At 40.8% G+C, this 24,900-nt stretch overlaps 1 protein-coding gene across 12 annotated transcripts; it reads right to left on the minus strand.

Moving 5' to 3' along the window:
* Window positions 1-764: 764 nt before the first annotated feature.
* LOC129719026 (troponin I) lies at window positions 765-23,370 on the minus strand. 12 transcript variants are annotated; one of them, XM_055670355.1, is made up of 9 exons: window positions 23,210-23,369; window positions 10,034-10,217; window positions 9,840-9,963; window positions 6,806-6,906; window positions 3,344-3,387; window positions 3,107-3,248; window positions 1,974-2,009; window positions 1,355-1,447; window positions 765-1,290 (listed from the first exon to the last, which is right to left on the minus strand). In XM_055670355.1, exons 2-8 carry the CDS (start codon window positions 10,175-10,177, stop codon window positions 1,427-1,429), a joined length of 612 nt encoding a protein of 203 aa, XP_055526330.1. In that variant the 5' UTR covers window positions 10,178-10,217; window positions 23,210-23,369; the 3' UTR covers window positions 765-1,290; window positions 1,355-1,426. The 12 variants fall into 12 exon arrangements, with proteins under 12 accessions (XP_055526330.1, XP_055526328.1, XP_055526327.1 ...); XM_055670353.1 differs by having other exon boundaries at window positions 765-1,297; XM_055670352.1 differs by having other exon boundaries at window positions 1,351-1,447.
* Window positions 23,371-24,900: the final 1,530 nt, after the last annotated feature.

Below are 24,900 nucleotides of genomic sequence, written 5' to 3' on the forward strand. Positions count from 1 at the left end.
GATCAATATCGACAATTTCAATGATGGAAACGAAAACTCTGATTAACTAACTGTCTTACGAATATAAGAAATACCATTAATCACAAAGAAATCTGTGAACAAACATCATTCGGAACAAATCGACCTTTATTGCAGCCATTCAGGAGCCATTTCGGGTGCTGAAAAAAAAATGCCTGCAAAACAGATGGAAACTAGTTAAAATAGGATCGGGGTGATTGGAATAGTGTCCCTCGATTGGTAACTTTAATTGATTATTGTTGAAGTTTGCTAACTTAGTTTTACAATCTAAAAACAAGTTCTGACAGAGAAAAAGATATAGAACAGATTGATACACTTCTGTTTGAATTTCGCCCAACACATTTCGAGTATTTCGTCTCAATACACAAGCGGTTCATAAAGATGCTTAGGGCTTGCACACTTTGACCAAGCGTCAAATATTTGTCACTTTTTGACAGATAAAAATTTGGTCAAAGATAATTGTTTGTCACTCTCCAATTTTTACATGTGGCAAACACGGGCAAACAACCAAATAAATTTGACCATTATATCAGATGTTCAAATATTTGACTATTGGTCAAAGAGTGTAATACAGGCTTTATAATATATTACCTACCCTATTTCATCGTTTATGGTGTTGTTTTGCGAACTTCTTGTAATGGATGTAACACACTTGCACAGCAATGCAGTAGTTTTAAAATGCTGCATTCCGTCAGCAACGCAGTGAACTGTCTTCAATTACACAAACAAGAAAAAAACAAGCAACGTTACAAAGATACAAAATAAAGTTTTTACTCGCAAACAATGTTTCGAAAAAATGGCAATGCAACTTCGAGGCGCACAGTGTTGAAGCTGAACAAAGCTTCTCTCTCGTACACCACTGTGTTCTTCCTTCGCGCAGCTGGCTGAATAGTAGTCTCTTTTCTCTCTTTCGTCGTTCTGTTCGTCGCTCTTTCGCTCGCCTGATAACGCTGCGCTTGGTCTCCCGTTCGTATCTTCTTAGCTGCGAGTGTGTTCACATCTCCACAGAAAATAAAAACCACTTGATTACATGATAATTTTGTTATTAAATTACAAATCTAGGATGAACTTAATAGAGAGTGTAAAAGAAATATTTTAGTCTTCGCAGGGTCACCGCTCTTGCTCATGTTCAACATTTTACAAATGAGGTTCGTCGTCCATAGTGTGTTGTTCCATTCATCTCCTTTCGGTTGGGCTTGCATACTTCCAGGCTGGGGTGTGGAGGGCGACTTTTTTTGTCTGTCAACTGTTTGACGGATAGACAGGCTTGTTCTGTAAACTTTGATTTACGATGAAAACCTTATGTTAACAGTTCGGGAGTGGTCGTTTTACCTACATAGAATGGCTTAGCCATGTGATCTAAGAAGGCGTCTTGGTGGTGATTCGGATGATTTCCACGGCCCTTCATTTAAGCGGCAGCTTCTTCTTCCTGTAAAGTAAATCGCGTCGTTCCAAGCCGCCGGAATGTATGAAAAAGTAAACTGAGATGGTTATTCCCCCCAGGGGGCTTTCGGAGAGCTACATTCACACAGAACACAACATTCAGGTATTTTTTTAGTTCACAGAATGATTTTTACTCTTTTTTTCTTGCTTTCCAAAATACACGTTTTGAAAAAGTAGTTAAAATACGTAAAAATAGAAGACTTGTTGAGTGACAACAAAGTGTTAACACTAGCTTTTGTTTGTTTCTCTAGTGACACCTGAAAGGAGAGGCTTCGATTTTTTTTTCTTGGGGTCAAGGAGATGATCAATAGGGATAAATGGAACCTTAAAGGTAAAACATAAACTTTAGCGCTTCATTTCACTGGTTTGATTACGTTGTTGGCAAATATATATATTTAGTTTTTTTAATGATGAAAATAATAAGAAACAGACAGAGACAGTTGGATGGGGTGTACAACACGGTTGAAATTTTATGCCTCGGCATCAACCGCTTCGGCCGTCTCTTCTTTTACCTTGGCGTCGCCCTTCTTGGACCAATCGGGTTTCTTCTGCTCGCGTGAGTCATGGTGCGGGTTGCGTGGCAATAGAAAATTGGGAGAAAAATAGTTGTGCATTAGAACTCGACCGTACTATTTTTAAGCATTGTGGAGGCATGAAAGTGCTAACTTGGGTACGACAGAATAAGCTGCGAAGGTAAGTTGGAAATGGGTGTTGGACTAGAAGCGGTGCTTAACTCGCATACACTACCTGTGGCTGTGCACGGTTTGAGTACATTTTTTGCGACACACAGTTGGAACTTTTTGCGTGGATTTGCAATGGCAATGGTTTAATTGGAAATATTTGGAAAAAGGGGGTTACGAGGAATTCACCTCAACGTACAACTCGATCAAATGAATACCATCATTACCTATGCATTGCTTTCGATATTCTATTATATTTTAGGGAATTTTTAACTGCTGGACAACAAAACTCGCTTTCTTTTATTGTTTTTACGTTTAAATAATTTTCATAAAACGATTCTTTTTATTCGCAGTGAGTTTCTGGCTTTGCACAGTTGATAAATTACTGATTATGGTTTTGCAGCAAATCGTGAGCTTGCGCTTATACGGCTGGATATTAACAGTAAAAATGGTCAAAACTGATAAATAGACGTAGAGGTTTCTAGTTAATTTTAAATATACACAAAGATAACTAAAAAAAAAGTGAGTTTGTTTCCTCTCGCTCTACTTCTTCTGCCAGTCAGCCTTCTCCGATTTTTTAGCCTGCGGAGTAAGAAGAAAACACAGTGTCGGAAGACATGAGGTTAATGCTAGTTGCTGACCATCAAGCTTCGGTCATGCCCCCCGTCATAACAAGGACACTGTCGTGTATCGTCAAAAATCATCACGTTGATAACACAGGCCCCTTTGCGCTGACTGCGGGTGCAAAAACCTAACCTCACTGCTTCAAAACTGGTGTTGCAGTAGGCGTTTAAAATAGCTGACGTAAAAAAGTCGAACGTCAAACCTACGACACTGATCAAAGTTTGCAGTTCGTTTTCGTACTTAAAAATCAAACCCAAAACAAAAATCTGGGATACATTGCATCGTTCCTGCGTTTCAAAAAATAAAAGCGAATGTTTGCGAAATCCTAATAATACACGTACCTCCTTGTCTTCCTCTTCCAGGGTGAATTCCTTCTTTTTGACAACCTTGAGCTGGTTGCGGAAGTTGAATTCTGCAGCCTTCTTCTGCAGCTTGGCGAATTTGTTCTCGTATTTGGAGACCTTCTTTAGCGTTGGCTTGACGCTGGTTAGGTGATTAGAAGAAGAAAATAGGTAGTGTAAATGTATTAGATAAATATGAGCTAGGGAGATCTAATGGAGGGAAATAGAAACACTTACAATTTACCGCGAAGGTCGTTGACTTGGGCGTTGAGGTCGGAAATCTAGGAGCCACCGAAGTTTGTTTGAGTACGAGGCAAAAAGAGGGGGCGAAAGAAAAACTCGGATTAGTTCGATACGATCGAGCGAAGGGGGCGCTGTCTTAAAATCAAGTAATACAGGGAAAATAGTTCGAAATTTACAGTTAGTGCTAGAAAATACAGGGTCGGAAATGTACAAAGTTAACAGGTGAGATTTTACTATGCATTCAGAACAAAAAATTAAAGTAGTTTTCGTAAAGTACAGTCAACCATTGCTTGTTGTGAGAGCATTAGAAGATAGTGAACAATCTAAACAAAACTTTGGTTAGCGGTGGTGTTAATTGTGTTGACGTGTCCAGTGAGAGCGTGTGGGTGAAAGCTGGCAGTTTGCCGGTCAAACTCATGCCGGAGAAGAGAATCGGCTCTTGCGATTGAAGCTATGGGTTTGTTTCGAGCGATTCCTCTTTCCGGGGGAAATAACATTTAACGAGTGTTGTTGAATTGCAGAGCGTTCACTCTCTGTGTGTGTATGTTGCTGTGACTGATCAAACTAACGTGAGGATAAACGAAAAAATACAAAACATCTACTACAGTCGGTTGATTTCTGTTGGACATTGAATTATTTTGCTTATTAGATCACAGATGAACATGACAGTACACGGCCCGCGCGAGTACAGGATACAGAGTACACATAGTAACTGATTAAGCATTCAGGTAGTCAGAATTGTTGATTCCGTAACACGACACAAGACTTACGACAATCAGGCTTCTTTCCGCGACAGACATGTTTGACAGATTCTACTTGATTAGCACGAGTCCTAGGGTATGTCTAATGAAAACAGTACATTGTTTTTTCGCTTTTGAATGGATTTAGAATTTCTGTTGTTTCACTCTAGGTTTCGCAAATCCCGGAAAGATGCGAAGGATATTTTGGTTTTGGTGGTTTAGTGAAATTAAAAAAAATCATCAAACAATTGTGACAGAACAGAATGAGAGACAATCTTGTGAAGGTACTGCACAGTATGGCACATAAAGTATACCTAATTTTTGATTTTATATTGAATTCAATTCATGTAATACTAAGAAAGAGAGAGAAGGAGGGTGGCTGAAACTTTGTTTTAGACCAAGCATAATATTTAATTGATGTCAAATAACACATAATAACATTTGGTATGACGGCACCAAAACACTGGTTAGTACACTGTAAAATAAACTAAAAAGAGAAACCACAAAACAACGTGCAATACTGGACTATTAAATAGTAGTAGTTGTTGTTCTGGCACATGATTTTTTCGATCAAAGGATTTGTTCCAGTTGATAAGCAAAATTAAAACAAAAACAAAATAAAAGAAACAGGAGTTAGCTGATACCCATAAAAACAGAGGGATTCTATCGAAAAACTTAAAATTTCTCTGGCAACATTGCGGTAACAGAATTTCATATGTTTGACAACTGCTGAGAGACGGTTCGTTATATACGTACACATCGGTTTAGACAGGTAAGACGAGAAACAAACAAATACACATCGAACGAAAATGAACAATAAACAGAGCAATTCCAACATTGTGCCATACTGTATCTACTGATTCCAATTCTTCTGTCAGTTTTTCCTTCCTCCAAATAGCAATTAATCGAACACATGTTTCTTGGCTCGGGTATGAATATCAAAACACCACCAACAGGACACACGCGCGGGCAAGTGTTCATAAAATGATTTTTGACAGTTGTAGTATTGTATTTTTACGTTTCTCCTGACGTCACTCGGAAGGAGTGCTGGTTGCATTTTGCGGCGAAAAGTACAGGAAAAAAGGTTGCACAGAAACACACACACGAAAAGTTGGGTGTGTTGTTACGGCAATGTTGCCGGATGTACTTAGCGGAGAGCTTGCTACAGTTTTTAGCTTTAGTTTTTTTCCAGTGTGTGAAGAGTTATCGCTGTATGGAAACTATTTTTCTGAGTGTATGATATTTTACGATCGAACTGATGCGAGACGTGGCTAGTTGCCATCGCGAGTGCAAATCTCATGGATTATGTGGTTTATTTGTTATAAAGGGATAGAATAGTATACCATGCGGTTAGTGACGAGTGCAAAATATAGGCCAAAATTTGGTTGAAGCAGAGGTAGAACTTGCATACATGGCTGAGCCATGCAAGACATGGCTTGCTATATAGCATTTTTGGAGAAGATTGCGCTTAGTTGCCAACACCAGAAGTACTATTTGCTACTATCACTGCTAACACTAATCCTACTAGCAATATTTTTTTACGGCCAGTTAGATGCTATCATTCACACACTTTGTCTGTTTGAATGATTGTTGTTTCTGAAGCATGCTTCATATCATTCCATGGTCTAAGGCAATTAGGACAATTGCAAACTGAGTTCTGGTAGCCATGAAATGATAAGTTCCAGTTTTGAGAGAAGCCGGTATTCATCGCAGAATGAAACACTATCTACACTGAGAAAATTAAAACGGCAGTGGTGTGTTAGTAACCAAATGATATGTTGCAATCATGTGTTTTTATTTGACATTATTTATAAACGATTTCTGCTTAGTTTCGAACGAAGAATGTCAAAAAGGGTAGTTTTGTTGTTTTTTTTTTATTGGTGGAATGGTTGCTGACAGCAAAACAAAGGTGACCAATACTCAATTGGAAACGCGAGACAAACTTGACAGTTAGTTCTGGGATCAGTCCTGAACATCGCCACTTTTTTCGAACCTTACTCAGGCCCGATACTTATTTATCTTACATCGTTTAAGCAATGCCTGCGAAGGAACGAAGGACAAAGCTGCCATTTCAGGACGATCCACGGGCAGGACTAGTGTGTATGTGTATATATGTATACAAACACCAAACCAAAAACCGATTGGTCAGTAATTAGTGATCAATCGAGAGCGATATATATATAGAGAGAGCGAGAGAGAGACAAAAGGGACCGTTCGAATGAAAAGTGACCCTTTCCGGGTTGCTCTGAATTCTAGAGCGAAGGAAAACATCATTATAACCCGGTCATTTCGATCCAAATAGGCGGCCCTGAGGCGGAGTCCTAGACATGATCGACCCAGCTGGACCGGAATGAGCTATGCGAAACGAGTCAACCGGGCGTCATTTATCAAATTGAGCGTGCCACAAATGTGACACAAACGAAAAAGGGCTATTCCGAGTTTCGCTCTCGATCTTGCAGGTTTTAGTGAAACGTAAACAAAACAAGTAAAAATTTATTATTTTGCTGTCTGGATTTTGCTAGCAGCGGCTTTCCAAACCCTCTAGGTAGGTATGTTGCTGTTTTTTTATTGTTTTAAATTTGGTTTGGTTTGAAATGGAACTTTTTTTGGTTTCGAAAACGAACAAATATTAAACGAAAAGAAAAATAAAACGAACAAGAAAATATGATCGGAAAACAACTTCAAAATAAATAATTATTTATATGTTCGGCAGTACCTCCCAATCTCTTTTCCGGACTTCGAATTCCAGATCCCATTTTTGGCCTTCACATGTATACATACGGTTGTAATATTCTTTAACTATGTCTTTCAACACGTCTGCGAATGGGAAAACGAATGTGCAACACGGTCATTTATTAGGAGCAACGAAACAGATTAGACGATGTGATACAGTAAAAAAAATAGAAAGAGAGGACTTAAAGAACGATGGAAGAAGTTGCGCTAATCTAAGTGCTCGGAAGGTTTCGTTTGTTGCTGCTGAATATTGTTGATCAAGAGAGATAGTATTTTGTACACTTTTAGTAGAAAAATGACGATTTTTGCGGTAGTTTTTTTTTTTTGCTATATTCTGAATCTGAGAGTATGAGCCATGAGTCTGCGATACGAAATGACGATTCTTAGGTAGTTGGATGCCTTTTTTTTCTCTGATAAACTTACTTTAACCGATTCTGTTGGTTTTTCGTCAATTATTTATGCTTTTTCAACGCTGCGCGAATCGCGAACTTTAGCGATCAAAATCTAAGACTAAAGGTGTAGTTGAGCTGTATTTTGTATTTTTTTGTTCTCGTTTAGCTATGTTTTAGAGTGGTTAATACCAAAAACAAGGGATGGGGGCATAGCAAAACAAAATCTGCTTGTTTCTGGATGGGTTTATTTTTCAGTGTAAATGCCGATTATGCGCTGTAAGTTTTGTTGGTTTGTAACTAATGGGTTCAAGAAAAAAATCACTATAAAAAACTCGGGTTTATTGTAGCGGTAAGATTCAAATCAGTGTATGTTTTTTTTTCTGTGTATGTTGATTTGCAAACTCGTAAATTTTGACATTTTCCATGAAATCCATTTTACCTCAAACTGTTTCATTTTTTCCGTTCTTTCTAAATCATACTTGTCACCTTCCAAACCAGATATTCTTTTCCAATATTCGCGACAAAGAGTCTGTAGCTCAGCTATTAAATATAAATACATTGATTTGCGATATTATTCGGTATATTGCAGGCAAAAATCGTCGAATTTTTGGTGACATTGGTTAGATCAATTGATTGGCGATGATATTTTGTTCAGGAATGTAGTCGTCTATCGAGGGTCTAGTTTTTTTCTACTACTCTACAAAAGATGGCGCGACAACTGGTTAGTAAAATCGAACTAACAGCTATTGGGTCGTGGTTCATCTCGGGCGGATTGCTTCTAAATTGTGTGTTCATGTGTGTGGTGTATGTATGATACTTTGAACATATGTTTATACAATAAATTACGACGGGTCTTCTCAGTGTAAAAAGTGTGCTTAATGTGTTTAGACACAAACGAAGCTGGTTCAGTTCAATTCTGCTCATAAATTGGCATTGCTAAAGACTAAAAAAACTCGTAGCGAGGTCTGGAGTGTGATTAAAGAAGCTGTAACTTGGTCAATTTAGTTCCAGCAACACAGAGACAGAGACTAAAGAAGTCAGCAAATCGACAGGAGGCGGGAGAGAAAAAACATAGAGGAGAAAACTGCGTTAAACGCGTGGAAAAGCGGCGACGCTGCGGCAAGCGCGGCGGAAGTAGTCAATTTGTAATACACGTTTTTTTTTGTTTTTAAAGGCTTCGTAACACTCTTCTCTAACGGCGGTGGTGGCGGCGGCGTTGGCGTGAAAGCGTGTTGCTACAGGCGTCACGCTTTTTGTTTGTTCTTAGCAAAACGATCGCTTTCAAAAGGCGTTACACAAAAACAAAAATTTGATCCTTGCCTCGAGATCCTTTCGAGCAACTTCATACTCATAATCAATCTTTTCACCTTCCAGGGTACAAATTCTTTTGTGGTATTCTTTGCATATGTGCTTCAAACTTGCTACAAAAACAAATTAGAAATTTTGACAGCAGCTTTAGACAGATCCGAATTTCGGCAGTTTGATACACTTCTAGAAGCCTTACGCTGCAGGCATGATTGTGGGGAGGAGGGGAAGCGGCTCTGTTTAGGCCCTGCCTAAGATCCAAACTTGCATTCGAACAGACAAAACAAAACGTCCCAAAATTATCACTTCCTGTTGCTCTATCTTATCGGCAAAACTGGAGTTTAGTAACAACAATAAAAACACAACATCAAAAAACAAAATAAAAACAATAGTGCGCATTCAAACAGTCATCGGTTCCAATTTTTGACGTTCAATCCTTTGTGCACACCTAGCGAATCGACGAGCCTGGCAATAGTAATGGTCAAAAATGTATTTTGAACAACAAAATTATTGCGTCTCAAAAAAACAAATTCGATAGAACATTTATCACATCAAGTAACGTTAAAGAGAGAGTAAAAAAACATGAATAGTTTATTTGGTGCTGGCTGATTTTTTTGGTAAACAAACAAAAACAAAACGATCGAAAACATTGTCTTGTTGGTTGGGTGAGAGGATTAAAGAAATCAAGCTCAAAAAAGTATCACAGTGATAAAGAGATTAACTGGAGAATTAACAAAAATCAATAGAGAGTGGTGAAAGGGAGAGAAATAGAACAGAGTACGAGGGGTTGGTTCGTAGCACTAGTACAGACAGAGAATTGGTTCCGGTAGGTTCGAGTTGTGTAGTATTTTTTTTTTGTTTCGATTTGTTTGTTTATATTGTACCTCGAAATCTTTCCTCTTCACTACATATTCAAGATCAAACTTCTCCTCTTCCAGGGCATTAATTCTTGCGTGATAGTCGCGGAGAACTCTTCTGATTTGCTCTGAGTGGTGGTGGTTGGCGGTGGGGGGAATGACGCGGAGGGTAATGTAGAAAGTGTCAGTTTTTATTTGATGTGTGCATTTTTTTTCTGTGGCATGAATGGATGGAAATGGTGATTCGATGGGCATGAGCTTGAGGTGGTGTACAATGACAGGTGGTTGGCTGATATGGTGGTGAGTTTTTTTTTCGTTTCTGGTGAAGGTGAAATAGACACGATGTTGTTGGTTCGGATCCCGTCTGACCGCTTGTGTGGTGACGGAAACCGGAACCGGAAAAGTGGTTCAGCGAGAGCAGTCTAGTGAATCGTCTCAAAATGGGCAACATAACAGACAATACCTTCGTTGGCATCTTCGATGTTCTTTGCCTTGCCGCATCGTTCCTCAATGATGCGCCTACGTTCCGCTGCTTTACGCTCCTGTTCCTTCTTCAGTTCTTCGGCGGCTTTCTTACGCAACAACAGCTGTCGGAGAAGGGGGAGAGGTGTCAATCAGTGGTTCGAATGGAAGAGTCAATTGTAGTGCAAAACTTACCCTCAGTTTCTTCTTTCTTTCTGGAGTCATGAAACCTTTCTTGGCTTTCTTTGCTTTCGAGGCCTCCTCCATACGCTTGCGCACCTCAGCACGCTTGCGCTCGATTTCGGCCTGTTTGGCCTTCTTTGCTTCATCATCAGCCATGGTTGTTTTTGGTGGTGGCGGTGTTGGTTAGGAGCTAAGTCTGGGAAGAATTTGAGAAGCTGTTTAGTGGGTTAAAAATAAATTGTTGGTAATATAACAAACTCGCTGCTGCTGTGCCTGCTTCTGCATAGAACCATTGAACTTTTAGAATCAAATATATTTTTTATGAGCGTATGTATATGTATTTCGGAAGGTGCTGAATTGCCGTCAGTGTTCTAGCTTCCGAAAATTAGAAACATTTGGCTAGGAGGATGTGTTTCATTTGAACCTTGTGCAATTTTCAGTTTTTGTTTCCAATAATTCTTTTTATTTCATTATGTGCAATTTCTATAACCACCAGCTGAAATGAACATGACATGATGTTTGACTTATTCAACAGAATTCATCATCAAATAAAGCATAAATCATCATACTATTTTTCTGGCGAACTTGAAAAAGAATAAAAAACAACTATAATTTTTGAGGCCATCCACATTGGACAGATTTTTAACGATGTTGACCCCCCTCCTCCGTGGACAACTGCCAACATAAATTCTAAAAATTTTGTATGGACCGTGGACACTACGCAGACCCCCCCCCCCCTTCCAAAGCTGTCCACGTGGATTGTGGATAGCCCCTTTTTATAATATTTTACCACAGATAACAAACATCCAAGCTAGAACAAGAAACTCCATAAATCGCGTGTAAGATATCAAATTCCTTCTTTGGAATACTAACGACATCTTTCTGCAACTTGCGACTTTGACCACTTTAGTGATGGCAGCGTCAAAGCTGCCACACGCATGAAAATTCTCACAGATTATAGAATCGCTGTTTTGCAACGATATAACACTGATTTTGTGAGGTTAGCGTATTTTTTTTTTTCAAATCAACACTAGAACAATCAAATTTATCGTAAATATAAACTGGGATTGAATGAAATTGTCGATTATATACAAATCAAGACTGCTCAAAATTTCTACTTCATAAAACGGGTACCCTAATTGCGATAATATCGATAAGAGCTGGAAAACTATCGATTTTATTAAATCATTTACTACTAAGTGTTCTTAGCGCCACCACACTGCGTATTGCGACATGCTAGAAAACCGTTGCATCTTTTCACACATGAAGCGAAATTAGGGATCATTCAAATAATACATAACGCTCTAGGGGGTGGGGGGGTATTCGGCGGAGCGTTATATTGCATGTGGCAAACATGTAAAATTGCGTTACATGGGGGTGGGTGGGTATTGAAAATTGCCAAATTCCGCGTTATGTAATATTTGAATGGTTCCTTAGCATGGATGTTTTCTGTGGATTTATTTTACAAGTGCATAACCTCACACCATGGAGCGCTCCATTAGATAAGAAGATCAACAACTGACAGATATCTTATGAACATTATATTCAAGAAGCTTGATCTTGACTGGGAACGCAAGAAATCCTTGAAACGTCAATTGGAACAAGCTTAAGGGACATCTAGTTCACTCACAGATTTCATCCAAAAGAATATGTATAGTATATTGTCAAAGTGAATAGCGTTGCGGGAAGAATGAACTACTAGATGACATAGAACAGACCCCAGTGTCATCCAAAGCATATTGCCAGCAACTTCTATCCTCACCCCCATGTGGTACCGCTTGGGGTACGGGCGACTAACAGAAGATCGGTAAACCTATGAGAACTTGGTCTTATGCTGTCAGGTAAGGATGACTTGTTTTCCTTGGAGTACAGTTTATCTGAGCGTCTGTTACTCATGTTAGGTGTGGCTTAAACAGTGAATGATTCTGAACGTACGACGGAACTAAGAAGTGTTGTTATAGCCAGCTATACCCAAAACGGTGGCCTCGTCGAGAAACTTGGCACTGGCAGCCCTAGAAACGCTGCATGCTTTCCCTAAAGAACCCTAAAGAAATGGATACGAGCTGAAAAAATCGGCAACGACCAAGGCGACGAAACAAGGGCGACGATTGAAACTTCGGTACATTAAACTGTAGATCGCTGAACGCTCCGGGTGGTGACCAGATTCTACTGGTACCTCGCCTTTTCGACATCGTTGCGTTCTAGGAACTTTGTTGATGCAGTTCACAGTTCTAACAGAGCGGTGGCACTACCAACGAGCTGAATACCGGCTTTATAGAGATGGTAGGATGCACAGTCAAGTGACAGGCGATCAGCGACAGGTTGTCGAGAAAGTAGAGTTTGACGCGCAGCTGGAGAAACTTTTCGACAGCTACTCGCGCCATTTGATTGTGATGCTACCGCACAATCTGGACACCGATGCGAACGACAACGACCAGCATTGCGTTCAGCTTCACGAGCACTGGTAGCCCGAAGTGCGTTGTTTCCTCGCAAAGACATCCACAAAACTACTTGAAGATTTTCTGACCAACGTACAGCAAACCAAACTGACCATGTTCTTATCGATGGCCGTTTCTTTTCCCAGATATTACTAACGTACGCATCAATTGCAGTGCGGATATCGACTTGGACCACTTTGTATCACGCACGGCGGCTCAACATAAAGCAGCTCCGTAACTCCAAAACTGAGAAGGAATACGCGTATCAGCTCTAAGTGGAGCTACCCACGCATCGCCTTTCGAGGACCAGCTGGTGCTGAGGGACTCTAACAACGACACTAGGAGTGAAGGCATCGATCGGCAGCAACGACTGGTATGACGGATAATGCAAAGCAGCGGCGAATGAGAAGCACCAGACCTAGGCAATGTATATGGGCAACTCAACAAGGGAGAACAGAGCCAAGTACAAAACAGCACGGAACGACATGACCACGATTCTCATGGATCGTAGAGCTCTAGCAGCTCTTTCGTGCCAACGGAACGTGAAAATTCTATGAGAAGGTGAACCAGTCTTGCAGAACCTGCAAGCTGACTTTCTCGCGAATTCCAGTGAGGTGATCAACAGGTGAAAGCAGCACTTCAGTGGATACCTAAATGGCGATACAGCAAGCAGAAGCGGAGCAAAAAGTGACCTTGTACCAGCCCCCAATGTACATACAGGATGTTGTGAGTTCAAGAAGCTAAAGAACAACAAAGTCGCCGACAAAACAGACTGCCGAGCGAGGTCTTCGCGTGTGGTAGGGAAGTGATAGCCACCATTCCAAGCAGCTCGTTTGCCAAATTTAGGAGGAGGAAAAACTATCAGATTAGTGGAGATGGAGGAAGTAGTCTGCGCCATCTACAAAAAGGTCGACAAGCTGGAGTGTCGCAACGAACCCCGACATGTCGCTTATCAATGCCGCCTACTAAATACATTTCCAGGTCTTATCCCATCGTCCATCACCTTCAACCAGGAGGTTTGTAGATTGTAGGTGTAGGTATGTAGCTGGCTTAATAGAAGCAGGCGCAACCGCGGGTTAAATCTTTTCAATCCGACAGATCTTACAGAAATGTCACAGATACAATGGGCCCACTCATCACATCTTCATGAACATCATCACATCATCAAGGCGATACAGTCTATATAGAACAGCTATGGCAGTCAATGCACGATAACAGCTACCATGGCGCAAGTGATGTGCTTCGTTCGTGACTTTCTTGTTTACTGTTCAACATGGATCCGAAGGCCAGGTATCGGCAAGAGGGGCACAATTTCCACATAGTCGTTTCAGCTTCTGGGGCCTACGCCCAACTGAAAACCGAAGCCAGATGAATCGGACTGCGGAAAAATGTGTCGAAACCTGAATACATGCGAGCGAGAGGCTCCGAGGAGAATAGCACAGCATAACCTTAAGGTAGGCGACGAGTGTATTTGGGGTCACTGGTGACCACCGACAACACCTCCAGCAACACGATCAAGAGACCAGAGACGCATCCAGGCTGGAAATAGGGCCTACTAGAATCCCTGATCAGTGCGATATTCTTCTACGAAATAAAAAGAACAACGCTTCTCGCGGATGGCCTGAACGCCCTAGAAGTTTTAAAATGGAAGCCATTGCGGTCTATTTAAGTACAAGAGAACCCGATTAATAAGCTACATTCCAGCACACCGGAAGTTGAGGAGCACATCTTGCACGAGCTGAGACGCCAGAAATCCTGGCGACAAACAGCTTAAAACCGAGTCCAATAACGACTACTTCTTGACATAGCTCTTTGGGTCGGATCTCAATTTGAAAGCTATGTATCTTGTATGTCGTTCGTCTTTGTTGAATCCAGTCATTCTGGTATCACCGGAAGCAACCGCGCAAGCTGGTTGAACGACTGTATAATGCGTACCATCGGTGCCGAGTGTACCTATAGGAATAGACTCCACACGGAGTACTTAGCCTCTTATCCAGCCACTGTTATTCCGATCTCCACACTGTGCCAGCTGGGATACGAGTAACCATGGGAAGATCGAGTAACCAACCTCGGTGGGAACTTTATCGTATGCTGACAGGGAAGGAGGACTCTTTTGAGTTCCCGAGAGCCTGTCCTTCATGTTAGGAGCGGCTCAAAACGGCGTCTGTATTCCAGGTTAGGGGCGGCTGATTACCGACTCACAAGCCGCCATCGTAAAACACTCACAAGTACATGAGCTGGAAGCAGCTTTCATAGTGATGGGTGAGATGCGGAAACAGGTGATTGGGTAGCCCTCGAATGTTCCGGTTGAGAATAATTACGTAACGCAAAAAATCCAATTTTTGGGCCCCCACCCCCCATTTGTAAGGAAACGTAACGCCAACGCCTACCCTCCCATAAAAATCACGCAACACTGTAGAAGAGTTTGTTTAATTAAAAAGCTAGTTTTTGGAAAGTCTCTCCAGAGATTTTTTGTTACATGACGTTGATCTTAAATCCCCACCTCCCCTATGTAACAAATCGTAACGCTAAAGAATACCCCCTCCCTCCTATGAGCATTACGTAATTTATGGATGTCGCCTAAGGCTTATCGACTCTGCCGCCTCCAAAAACATGGCCGTGTGTAGTACCTGCTTTCAGCACAACCTCCAACACAAGTACACCTGGAGGTCACCGCACAGACAGAAACACAGATCGACCACGTTCTGATTGACTGTCCACAATAGATCAAAGATGGTCGCAGTGTTTCAGTCTTCTACAAGGGATTGACTGTCGGCACTTCTTAGACATCATCGACGCCAGATTCTATAGGAGCGCTAACGTCGACTCTGACCACTACCTGGTGATGGTTAAGATGCGCACAAAACACCCCGTTGTTAGCAACATTCGGTACCGACGCCCGCCCCGGTTAGATTACGCACGACTGAAGCAGCCTAGCGTCGCCGAAAACTACGAGCATACGCTCGAAGCTGCGCTGCAAGAAGAAGCTGGAGCTGAAGTAAGCTCCTCTCGAGGTCTGTTGGGACACCATCAAAACAGTCATCGACAGTAGTGCAGAACGCCATCGGGCATGTGAGACAAACCCATTATAATGAGCAGTTCGACGACGAATGTAGGAGGGTGAAGGATGAGGAGAACGACGTGCAGGTGGCTAAGGTGCGCAGTGCCACTCATCAGAATGTAGAGAGACACAGAGAGAAGAAGATGCAGGAAAATTTAAATCTTCCGGGAGAAAAAACACCCTGGAGGAAAAGAAGTATGCAGAGCTGGAACAGCTGCATCATTCTCAGGAAACCCTAAAGTTCTACCAGAAGATCCAAGATAGTAGTATTCTGACGCACGATCGTGAGGTGACCGAAAGGTGGAGGCAGCATTTCGACGAACACCTGAATGGCGCCCAGACAGATGACCATGGCGGCGGAGAAAGCGATCCCGTCGGTGCGACAAACGTAGAAGAAGTGTCAGCCCCAACGTTAGGCGAAGTTAAGAATGCCATCAAGCAGCTGAAAAACATAAAATCGGCTGGGAAGGATGGCCTAGGAGCGGAGCTTTTGAAGATGGACCCGGAAAAGCTGGCCACCTGTTTGCACCGGCTGATTGCAAGAGATTGGGATATATAAGAGCTACAGGTAAGGCGGAAGGGTAGGGTTATCTGCCCTATCTATGAGAAAGGCGACAAATTGAACTGTGGGAACTATCGTACGATAACCATCGTGAATGCCGCCTACAAAGTGCTATTTCAAATCATTTTTAGCCGACTCTCACCGCTAGTCAACAGATTTATGGGAAGTTATCAGGCCGGCTCCTTGGGAGGACGGTCTATGACGGACCAAATCTTCACCATATGGCAGAGACTAAAGAAATGCCATGAACATCGAACCCCCACGCACCATCGACTTCAAAGACGCGTATGACACTATCGACCGACAGGAGCCATGGAAGGTCATGGATTAGACTGATGAAGGCTACGGTGAATGGGACGCAGTGATGTGTGCGGATTGCGGGTGGATTGTCAGGTCCATTTGAATCTCTCAGGGGGCTTCGACAGGGTCATGGTCTTTCCTGCCTGCTATTCAACATTGCGCTACGGAGTGTAATGAATCGAGCGGACATCAACACGCGGGGTACAAAATTCAACAAATCCAGTCAATTTGTTTGCGCTGTTGATGACACGGACATTGTCGGCAGAACAGCTGCGACGGTGGCAGAACAGTACGCCAGACTAAGACGGGAACCAATAAGAATTGGGTTGCATGTAGATACGTCTAAAACCAAGTATATGCTAGCCGGTGGAACCTTAGCCGACCTACAACGCCTAGGCAGTAGCATTGCGATCGACGGTGATAAATTGGAAGATAGTGTTTGCCTCGAATTCAGTAGGATGAAGACGACCAATCGGGCAAGACGGGTAGACCAGGTGGGAGCAAGATCTGGTGGAGAGTACACGGCGTCCCAGGGATTGGAGAGCGGTAGCCAATGACCGAGTGAATTGAAGAAACTTTGTGAATCAGACCATGTCATTATTAAGGAATGCCAAATAAATGAATAAATAATAAACCGTGCAGATGTATTAGCAAAATATAGAATCAATTGAAGAATGATGGATCAAGCTAAGTTTAATCTGATTATTAATAACTTACAAGTTTTTTTTTTTTTTTTTTTTGAAAAGAAGTAAGTATTCACGTAGATGGTGCTGGTTGATGTGTCAATAATTGTTGTAACAAGCTGAACCTCTGTGACCACTATAAGATCTACTGTAGTATGCCTCAACAAACTTTGTAACAGGATTATTCCACAAGAAACAATATCAGAATGATCTTACATGTTTCATATATGAACAGTGGTTATCAAAATTTGTTTGGTAATAGCAATATTTTTATAGCATTACGTCTTTACAAGGATCTAAACTAGATTCGAATGTTTACAAGATTTAAGAAAAAACAATAAATAACAATAAAAACCAAGCATGATGGCATGTATTATGTGATAGGTGTTAAGACCAAATAAACCAGAAAAAAACTTTCGTGTGAAACTTGTAGAAATAGGTTGAGAAGCTGGTCGCATTTCAAAGCTTTTTGCTTCATCCTGTCTGTGAAAAACGCAATGTTATTCCGTGTGCATGAAATGACACTCATTCGCATATAAAGCTGCTCCACCTGCATCTGAGTCAAGCGCGCTGTTTTTTAAATGTCATTTCTTCCACAATGTTCACGCTCGTAAATAATAACTCATGAACTGAGCAACTCTTACTCATTTTCGAACGATGTTCGTAGACGTCAAAAAATGAGTACAAGACCTTTATGCTTTTGAGTAACTTTCACTCGCTTTTTGGGATCTTTTCATATAATTTCTTTCTGAGGAACGTCGCCTATAACGACGCCCATTTTGGATGTGATTTTGATGTGCTTCAGTTTGCAACATATTTTTTAATTGTGTACGCCACAGAAGGCATTATAATTGTTAATTTGTATCACCATTATTTATTAATTTGTATCATTATTATTTATGATTATGAGGTGTCGTTCATTGGTCATGCCAGATTATATCCAGTAATGAAGCTGAGCTGTACCCAAAAAATGAGTAATATCGTACGCAAATTTTCAGTAATAATGACTCATTTTCAAAGACGCCTAGTGTTACTCAGTTTTGAATATTTGTGGAGTTACTCAGTTTCAGAGTTGTTCCACATTTTACGAAAATGCGTCAAATGTTACTCATTTTAGAGTTATTACTTACGAGCGTGTTCAACTTTGTGGTTATGAAAACGTTCAGTATGACCATTGGTAATAAAAAATCATAACGGGAATAATGTTATACAGGTGTCAATTTAGTGAAAAAAATAAATTAAAGATTTATTGATCCATCGTAGATTGTTCACTTTATTTTTCAATGGGACACCTAAAAAATGTCAAATGGCAAGAGATGTCGCTTTTTCAGTGGTAGTTAAATTGAAATTTCTCCGAGTATTTTGCTAATTGACCAAGAAAACAGTTATAAAATGCCTTTTATACATCTTATTGTAATTTTCTAGCACTCAGTTTCATTAAATGCAATCTACAGTCGTCGTTCGCTGATTGCATCATGTTTACATTGCAGTTATCGAATGCCGTTCGATTTTTAATGAAATAGTGGCAAAAAAAGCAGAAAACTAGGCAAAAATAGGCAAGCTTTTTGATTAATCAATTTGATATTCATATTTACGCATCATAATTTATTACGTTTTAGTAACTACTTTACATAACCAATATGTAGGCGAAGATAAATGATCACTACAGAAGATCATTTTAAGAGACGTTTCTGATCTCAATTCATGAATGAAATTTTGACAGAAAGCTCGGAACCTGCTGACATTGATGTTGCTTTTACTTGCGTTATGTCAGATAACGCAAGTAAAAGCAACATCAATGTCAGCAGGATCCGTGACACCTATCAGTTCCTAAAATGGTCTATTTAACGCTAGGTCACAAAATATTGTTTGTGATCTACTATGCACTCACTGAGTAGTGAAACTAACCAAACAATGCACAAGGAATATATTTTTTCTCTTATAATAATTACGGAAAGTGAACCACATAAGATGATGATTTTGCTTCATTGATTAAGGGGTTATATACCTTTTTAGCTTTCAAAAAACCGGAATTTTTTTTATTGCATTATCTTCAAATACAACATCTTGAGAACATTTTCACAAATTTTCATAAAGATCTGAGCAAAAGGAAGAAAGTTAGAGCGATTTGCAGGGCGCCTCGCCACGGCCGTATAAGCTAAACTTGAAACTTTACACGCGATTATCTCGGAATAAAGTTTTCCGAAAAATGAATTTGCCGTGATCCTGATTGCGGGAAAACTACTGAACCGATTTCTTTCGTCTTTTTATTTAAATTTTCGTTATTAAATTCGCCGATCCTTGAACGATCGCTTTTTGAAACATACAGTTACATTTTACCGCAAAAAAAAATTTGAATGCAATTTTTAGCGCTCAAAACGTGCATTTTTTGGGAAAAACGTTCCCGTTTGCACTGAAAACAAAATGCTCATGAAAGCGATCGTTCAAGGACACGGCACACTTCTAAACTAATGAAATAATATGAGTTTTTTGATTAAGGTTGACCCGCTGAGTCACTATCAGGATCACCGCAAGCCTCTGCAAAAAATAGCGTTTCGGGGAAACGGCTCCAGTAATAATTGGTATATCTCAAAATCAAACGTATTTTTCTGTTGTTGATAAACTGTAATTTCAGAAAAATACCACTTTGATGCAATGAAAATGGTGCTATGCACTTGAAAATAAATTCAAACTTCCCTCATTTTTTTCGACCAAAAAGGTATATAACCCCTTAATAGTGGAGATCTATAATCTCCCACCTAGAATGAAGAGACAACAAGTAAACGAAATCGAAATGAAAAAGTCCTTTTGAAATGTTTCTAGATATTTAACAATTATCATTTTCGAATGCATTCAGAATCCCCCCGGGAGATTTGTCACTTCAATGTCAAATATGACTTTGACTTCAGATTTGACGGATTGCGGTCCGATAACTGCAAAGTTGTTGCAGTTATCGGTCTTGCAGTTAAAAAGCGTTGCAGTTAAAAGACTTGCAGTCATCGAACGGCGACTGTATTTCAATTATAAACCATGGTTTTCCTATATAACTTCATTGTGTTCTACTACCATTCTTCCATTTTTTAGGCCTCAAATGGAATCAATAAAATTTTGTTTTGGCTTTTCGTCATCAGTTCTCAACATTTCAATATCACGATGAACCACTTTAATACTCACAGCCAAGTGACGAAAACTAGTTCTGATGTGAATGCAAAATCGATAGTTTCTACAATTTTTAATAGATGACAATAAACAAACAGTTGCGCTCCTGGTGTAATTTAGTAGCAGAAATTAGCGGCAGGGTCCGAGTATCACTGAGATTCTTACTTCACTTTACATTATTTCTGAACATTTTTTTTCTTAGAAGAATCTCAGTTTTACTGATTGAAGTTTTGATTGTGAGTACATACAAGACTGAGCACCATTTACTTTTCTCGGAGAGAAAACAAACAAGCGTAAAAAATCAATACGGAATATTGAAGACGTGTTCTAATGCTCTGTTTTTTCGTTCACGTTTTGAGAAATGTTCAAGGTTAATACTCAATGAAAAATTATAAATGCCTTTTCAGTGTGTACACAAAGTATTTATTTTGGCAACACAGCTACAGCTGATTAATGCCAAAACAAGTGCAAATTCCTAGAGTATGGGTTGGATTAATTTTGCGCGTAAAAGTATTTGAATCGTACAAAAATTTGGAGAAAGTTATTCTTCTCTAGAGCAAAGGAAAGGAACCAGTGGACCGTAAAAAAAAGGTTTTAGCTGTATTGAGGCACACTCAAAAATTGTGAAAAATATCATAAATGTAGCGTCTGTTCTCTATGCTAAGGCCACTTTAACATTGCTCTGACCCAATTTTTGAAAGGCATCTCGAAAGGATGGTAGAGAATCTAATCCGTCAGAGATTGTCCAAAAGTTCGAGGATCCTTTGGAAATAAGCATTACTGCGTACATTATTATCGTGTATTCTTAACAAAAATAGGTGTCTACCTTAAAAACTGAAAAGTCCTTATAGTGAAATCCTTGGTCAATCTCACCCAAATTTTGCAAGATAATTTTCTCGAAAATCATTAAAACTACTCGCGTGAAACTATGATCGATGGTTTGCGCCACTGACGTGTGCATAGACTAGAAATTCAAGCGCTATTTATCAGATGTAAGCTGAGAGTTTTTCACTCGAAAAAGTAAAATGAAAAGAAACCTAACCTCAAAAATGTATGGAAAAGTCCACCGTCCAGTTTCACCTTTAGAGCTAAATTGATACAAAAATAAGCATTGATAGCACAGAACAGATACGGCAAATGACGAAGATGAGATGCTGAGATGCTTATAGTATTTGTATTAGCACAAAAAAAAAAATTAGAATGATATTGTAATCCTGGAAAAACTAAAATAGTAGGTTGCAGAAGATGAAAAACATTCAAACAAAAAATTAAAATCGGTTCTTTAAGAAATCATCTGTAACATTTGCCTTGGATCAAACTTCGTGAAAGTCTTGGCTATTCTCTCATTACAAATAGAATTATTAGGACTCATTCCGATGTCATTTTCTTCTTCACAGTTAAACGCCTTTGTTGTTCACAATATGGTTGAAACGTGACAGGATATCTAAATAGTTCAAGACCAAACAATGTGTTTTTGATCCCAAATTTATCGATACAGCAGAAAGAGTAAAATATTTCCATTTTTAGTCAGATTCCACTGAATAATCACTATGAACCAGTTTCTAGCAATCAAAATTGTTTGCTACTGAGACATTCTTAAGCAACCGAAGATAAGCCTCATTTACAACCAACCATGCGTGCCTCACACGGAATCTAAAAATTTTTCCATGCCATCACTCTTTGGTCTGACTGGGTGAGTCATTTCTTTTCCTGGAGTGACACTGAAAAAAATCCACCAACCGTGCTGTCATACACACATACACACTCACATTCGCACCCGCCCCTGTGCGAACCGGTTCGCCATTGTGTGAGCTAATAAGAGAGCTGTATTGGTAGAATTTACGACCTAACCCAGAAAACGAAGAAAAATCCAATCTTTTTTTAACGATTTTCGCTTTCCACCGGCGCCCACACGCACTCGGTTGCCCCATGCTCCGTCCCGAGCGTAGCGTTCGGCGCAGTTTACGGCAACTTGTCGTGATCGGCTTAGGTGGAAAACCGAACAAACAAGTGGGTGCCGTGTGCGCGCGTTGCTGCGTACTGGTCTCTCGAGTCGTGTGGGCGGCCAGGTTCGACTTTTCCACCCGCCTTGTCATCTGGGTCTCTGACAGCGCGCGTGTTACTGCTACTGCATTTGGTGAAACAATCAAACGGTAAAATGTGGCAACCAATTCTAAAATTATTCGCCATCGCCGTCCGTACAGAAAAGTCCCGCGACTGAGCTGCCTTTACCGCATCAACGGTTAGCTACAAGTGTGCGCACACACTTTTTGCTCTCTCTCTCTGCACAGACGCTACAGACGGGGCGAAATTTTCTTCGAGTCTAGAGCAAAATTTTATTTTTACACACTCTACCCAACAGTAACGGTCCGATGGTTTTCCCATGCTCACGGCCTACTACTGCTGTTGTTGTTGCTAGCAAGTTGTTCTTGTACACTTTTCGGTTGGGGGTGCTATTTTTGAAAATAAATATCTTTCGTACACCGTAACACAGTTCAATGTAGTTGTGGCTACTGTTTCACACTGCACACGAACACACATGGTTAGAAAATATTTGCAGGTTGAGTCATTGGTATGCGGATAGCTGATATGTTGCCCAATAATAGATTGGGTTCTGGGTCTGTTCTCCACATTTTTCACAAGCAGCGCCATTGTTCTGTCACTAGCACTGATCACTAGCCAAATCATGCTTTCCGGTAATTATGGTAACGATCGGGCACCACACTGTATGTCTAAAAAACGATTCACAGTTTCTTTCCGGTTTTCAACCCATTACGAGTGTGATGTAATTCACTTTGTTCGAACTCGTTTTGCACTGCAATCGTTATTAATTCCTTTTATGGTAGCAATCCGTGTAACCACTGTTAAACACGTTTCGATCACTTTCGATCAGCAACAAAGGGCAACTTTTCAAAGATAATAGCATAGAAGCAACAGCAGCATCGACGATCAGGATCAGGATCCAGAAATCAGGAGCAAACTCACCTCAAAACTACAGAAAAAAAGGAAGAGTGAATCACAAGCGCTCAGACCTCGGAAAGAATACTGATCAATCCGAAGAATAAAGGCTGACTATTTTCACTGCAACAATTTTTGGCCCGTTCACAGGGGCTGTCGTGAAAGTCGTGAGTGCAAAACATACACTCGCACACACACACTCTCACATACCTCCAAGCATAGAATTTTCAAAGACCACCCGATCGTACGGTTGCCTGTCTGTGTGTAGGCCTCCTACGTGAAAAATTTGCTGCTCCATCCCACTCACTCCTGTCAAACGCTAGAGCGCACACACAGCCCAGTAGCGTGCGTGCGCTAGCCAAAAGGGGAACCCCACCGCAGTGTCCCAAAAATAACCACACGCCGATGAATGAAATCATCCGTAGTCTACGGTGCAACTGCGGTTGAATGCTCGGAATCTGCCCGTTTGGGGAGCGCGAGCGGTTGCGAATCGACAAAGTTTTCAAGTAAAGGTGATTCCTCTAAGCAAGTCCATCTGTTGACACTGGACGCCACTGGCTAAAGTCGTACCAATTTGATGCGTTGTTCGTAAACTGCGTTTGGCGGCCAGGATTAAATCTCTCTACCCACCACATTAAAAGCCAACTCCACCTGAGAACGTTATTTTTCGAAAACCCCCCTTCCGTACTCACAACGAAATTGGCCACCAGATATTCAGTGAGGCAATCTTCCCTTCAAAAAAGCAGCTTTCCACAGATGCCGCGCGCACGAAAACTTGTTTATTCAATACCCGCATTCAAAACTGAGCGATTTTAGTCTAAAAATACGGTTTTTCTGACTCGAAAGACCACCGCACTATAAATAACGGCCGTGCTCCGCTAGTCCGTGTCCGAGATGCTGATCGTAGATTTGTTAATAATTCCACCATCCGCTCGCTCGCACCGCATGCATGCGGGGGACGAGCATTTTTACTACATTTTTTCAAGCTGATCCGCGCTCCGATCGGATTTCGCTTCTATGTGCTCCTATTCTGGTGTTTAAGTACTTTTACTCTAATCGAGATCTCGACCCTAAATAAGTGAGCGCAAAACAGCAGAGGCCTGAACCCCGCACACATATTAATATCCGGCGGCGACAGGGCGAAAAGACTGCTGCAATTCGCTCCGATATTAGCCTCCCACGCGGACCCGCCCGCCAAGTGGTGTCCGAAAAATTTATGTGACACCGTGCGTCTCCTTGTCGGGAGGCCTGCGAAATGTCCACAGCATTAATCTCTCAATAGGGTCGATTGACTGTCGGCTCTAATGCCTTCTTCGCCTCTTGGAGTCGGATAAAATTAGATTGTCGTTTTGCAAAAGTGACTGGTGTTATTTTATTCTGGCTAAATCCGCCACGGAGAATTAATATCGCCCGGTAGCGAAACATGCAAAATCAATTCGGCTCGGTAGAAGTTCTCTCAAGTGTTTATAAAATGGATCGCAGTGAATGTGTAATTAACCGTCCGTTACGCGGATCAATGTGATCGCATGGTACATTGTTAACATGGTTCGGATTTGTAAAAGACCGGGCGGTACCATTTGGGTTCAGAATTAAAACTGTAAATTGATATCTCAATACTATTGAACCATAATTGGTGCGAAATGAGGATCGACTAGAAAGAATTTCACTCTGGTGAGGGAGAAAAGGGCCGATGAAATCTATTAGTTTTATTGTCCTGT

Source organism: Wyeomyia smithii, chromosome 1 (genome assembly GCF_029784165.1).
Source record: "Wyeomyia smithii strain HCP4-BCI-WySm-NY-G18 chromosome 1, ASM2978416v1, whole genome shotgun sequence".
NCBI lineage: Eukaryota > Metazoa > Arthropoda > Insecta > Diptera > Culicidae > Wyeomyia > Wyeomyia smithii.

Coding starts and splice junctions, on each gene's coding strand:
- LOC129719026 (XM_055670349.1), bottom strand. CDS start 10,177: ATGGCTGATGATGAAGCAAAGAAGGCCAAACAGGCCGAAATCGAGCGC. Junction 7,755..9,839: donor CATCGAAGATGCCAACGAAG/GTATTGTCTGTT, acceptor TATATTTAATAG/CTGAGCTACAGACTCTTTGT. Junction 2,010..3,106: donor TGGAAGAGGAAGACAAGGAG/GTACGTGTATTA, acceptor TCACGCGAGCAG/AAGAAACCCGATTGGTCCAA.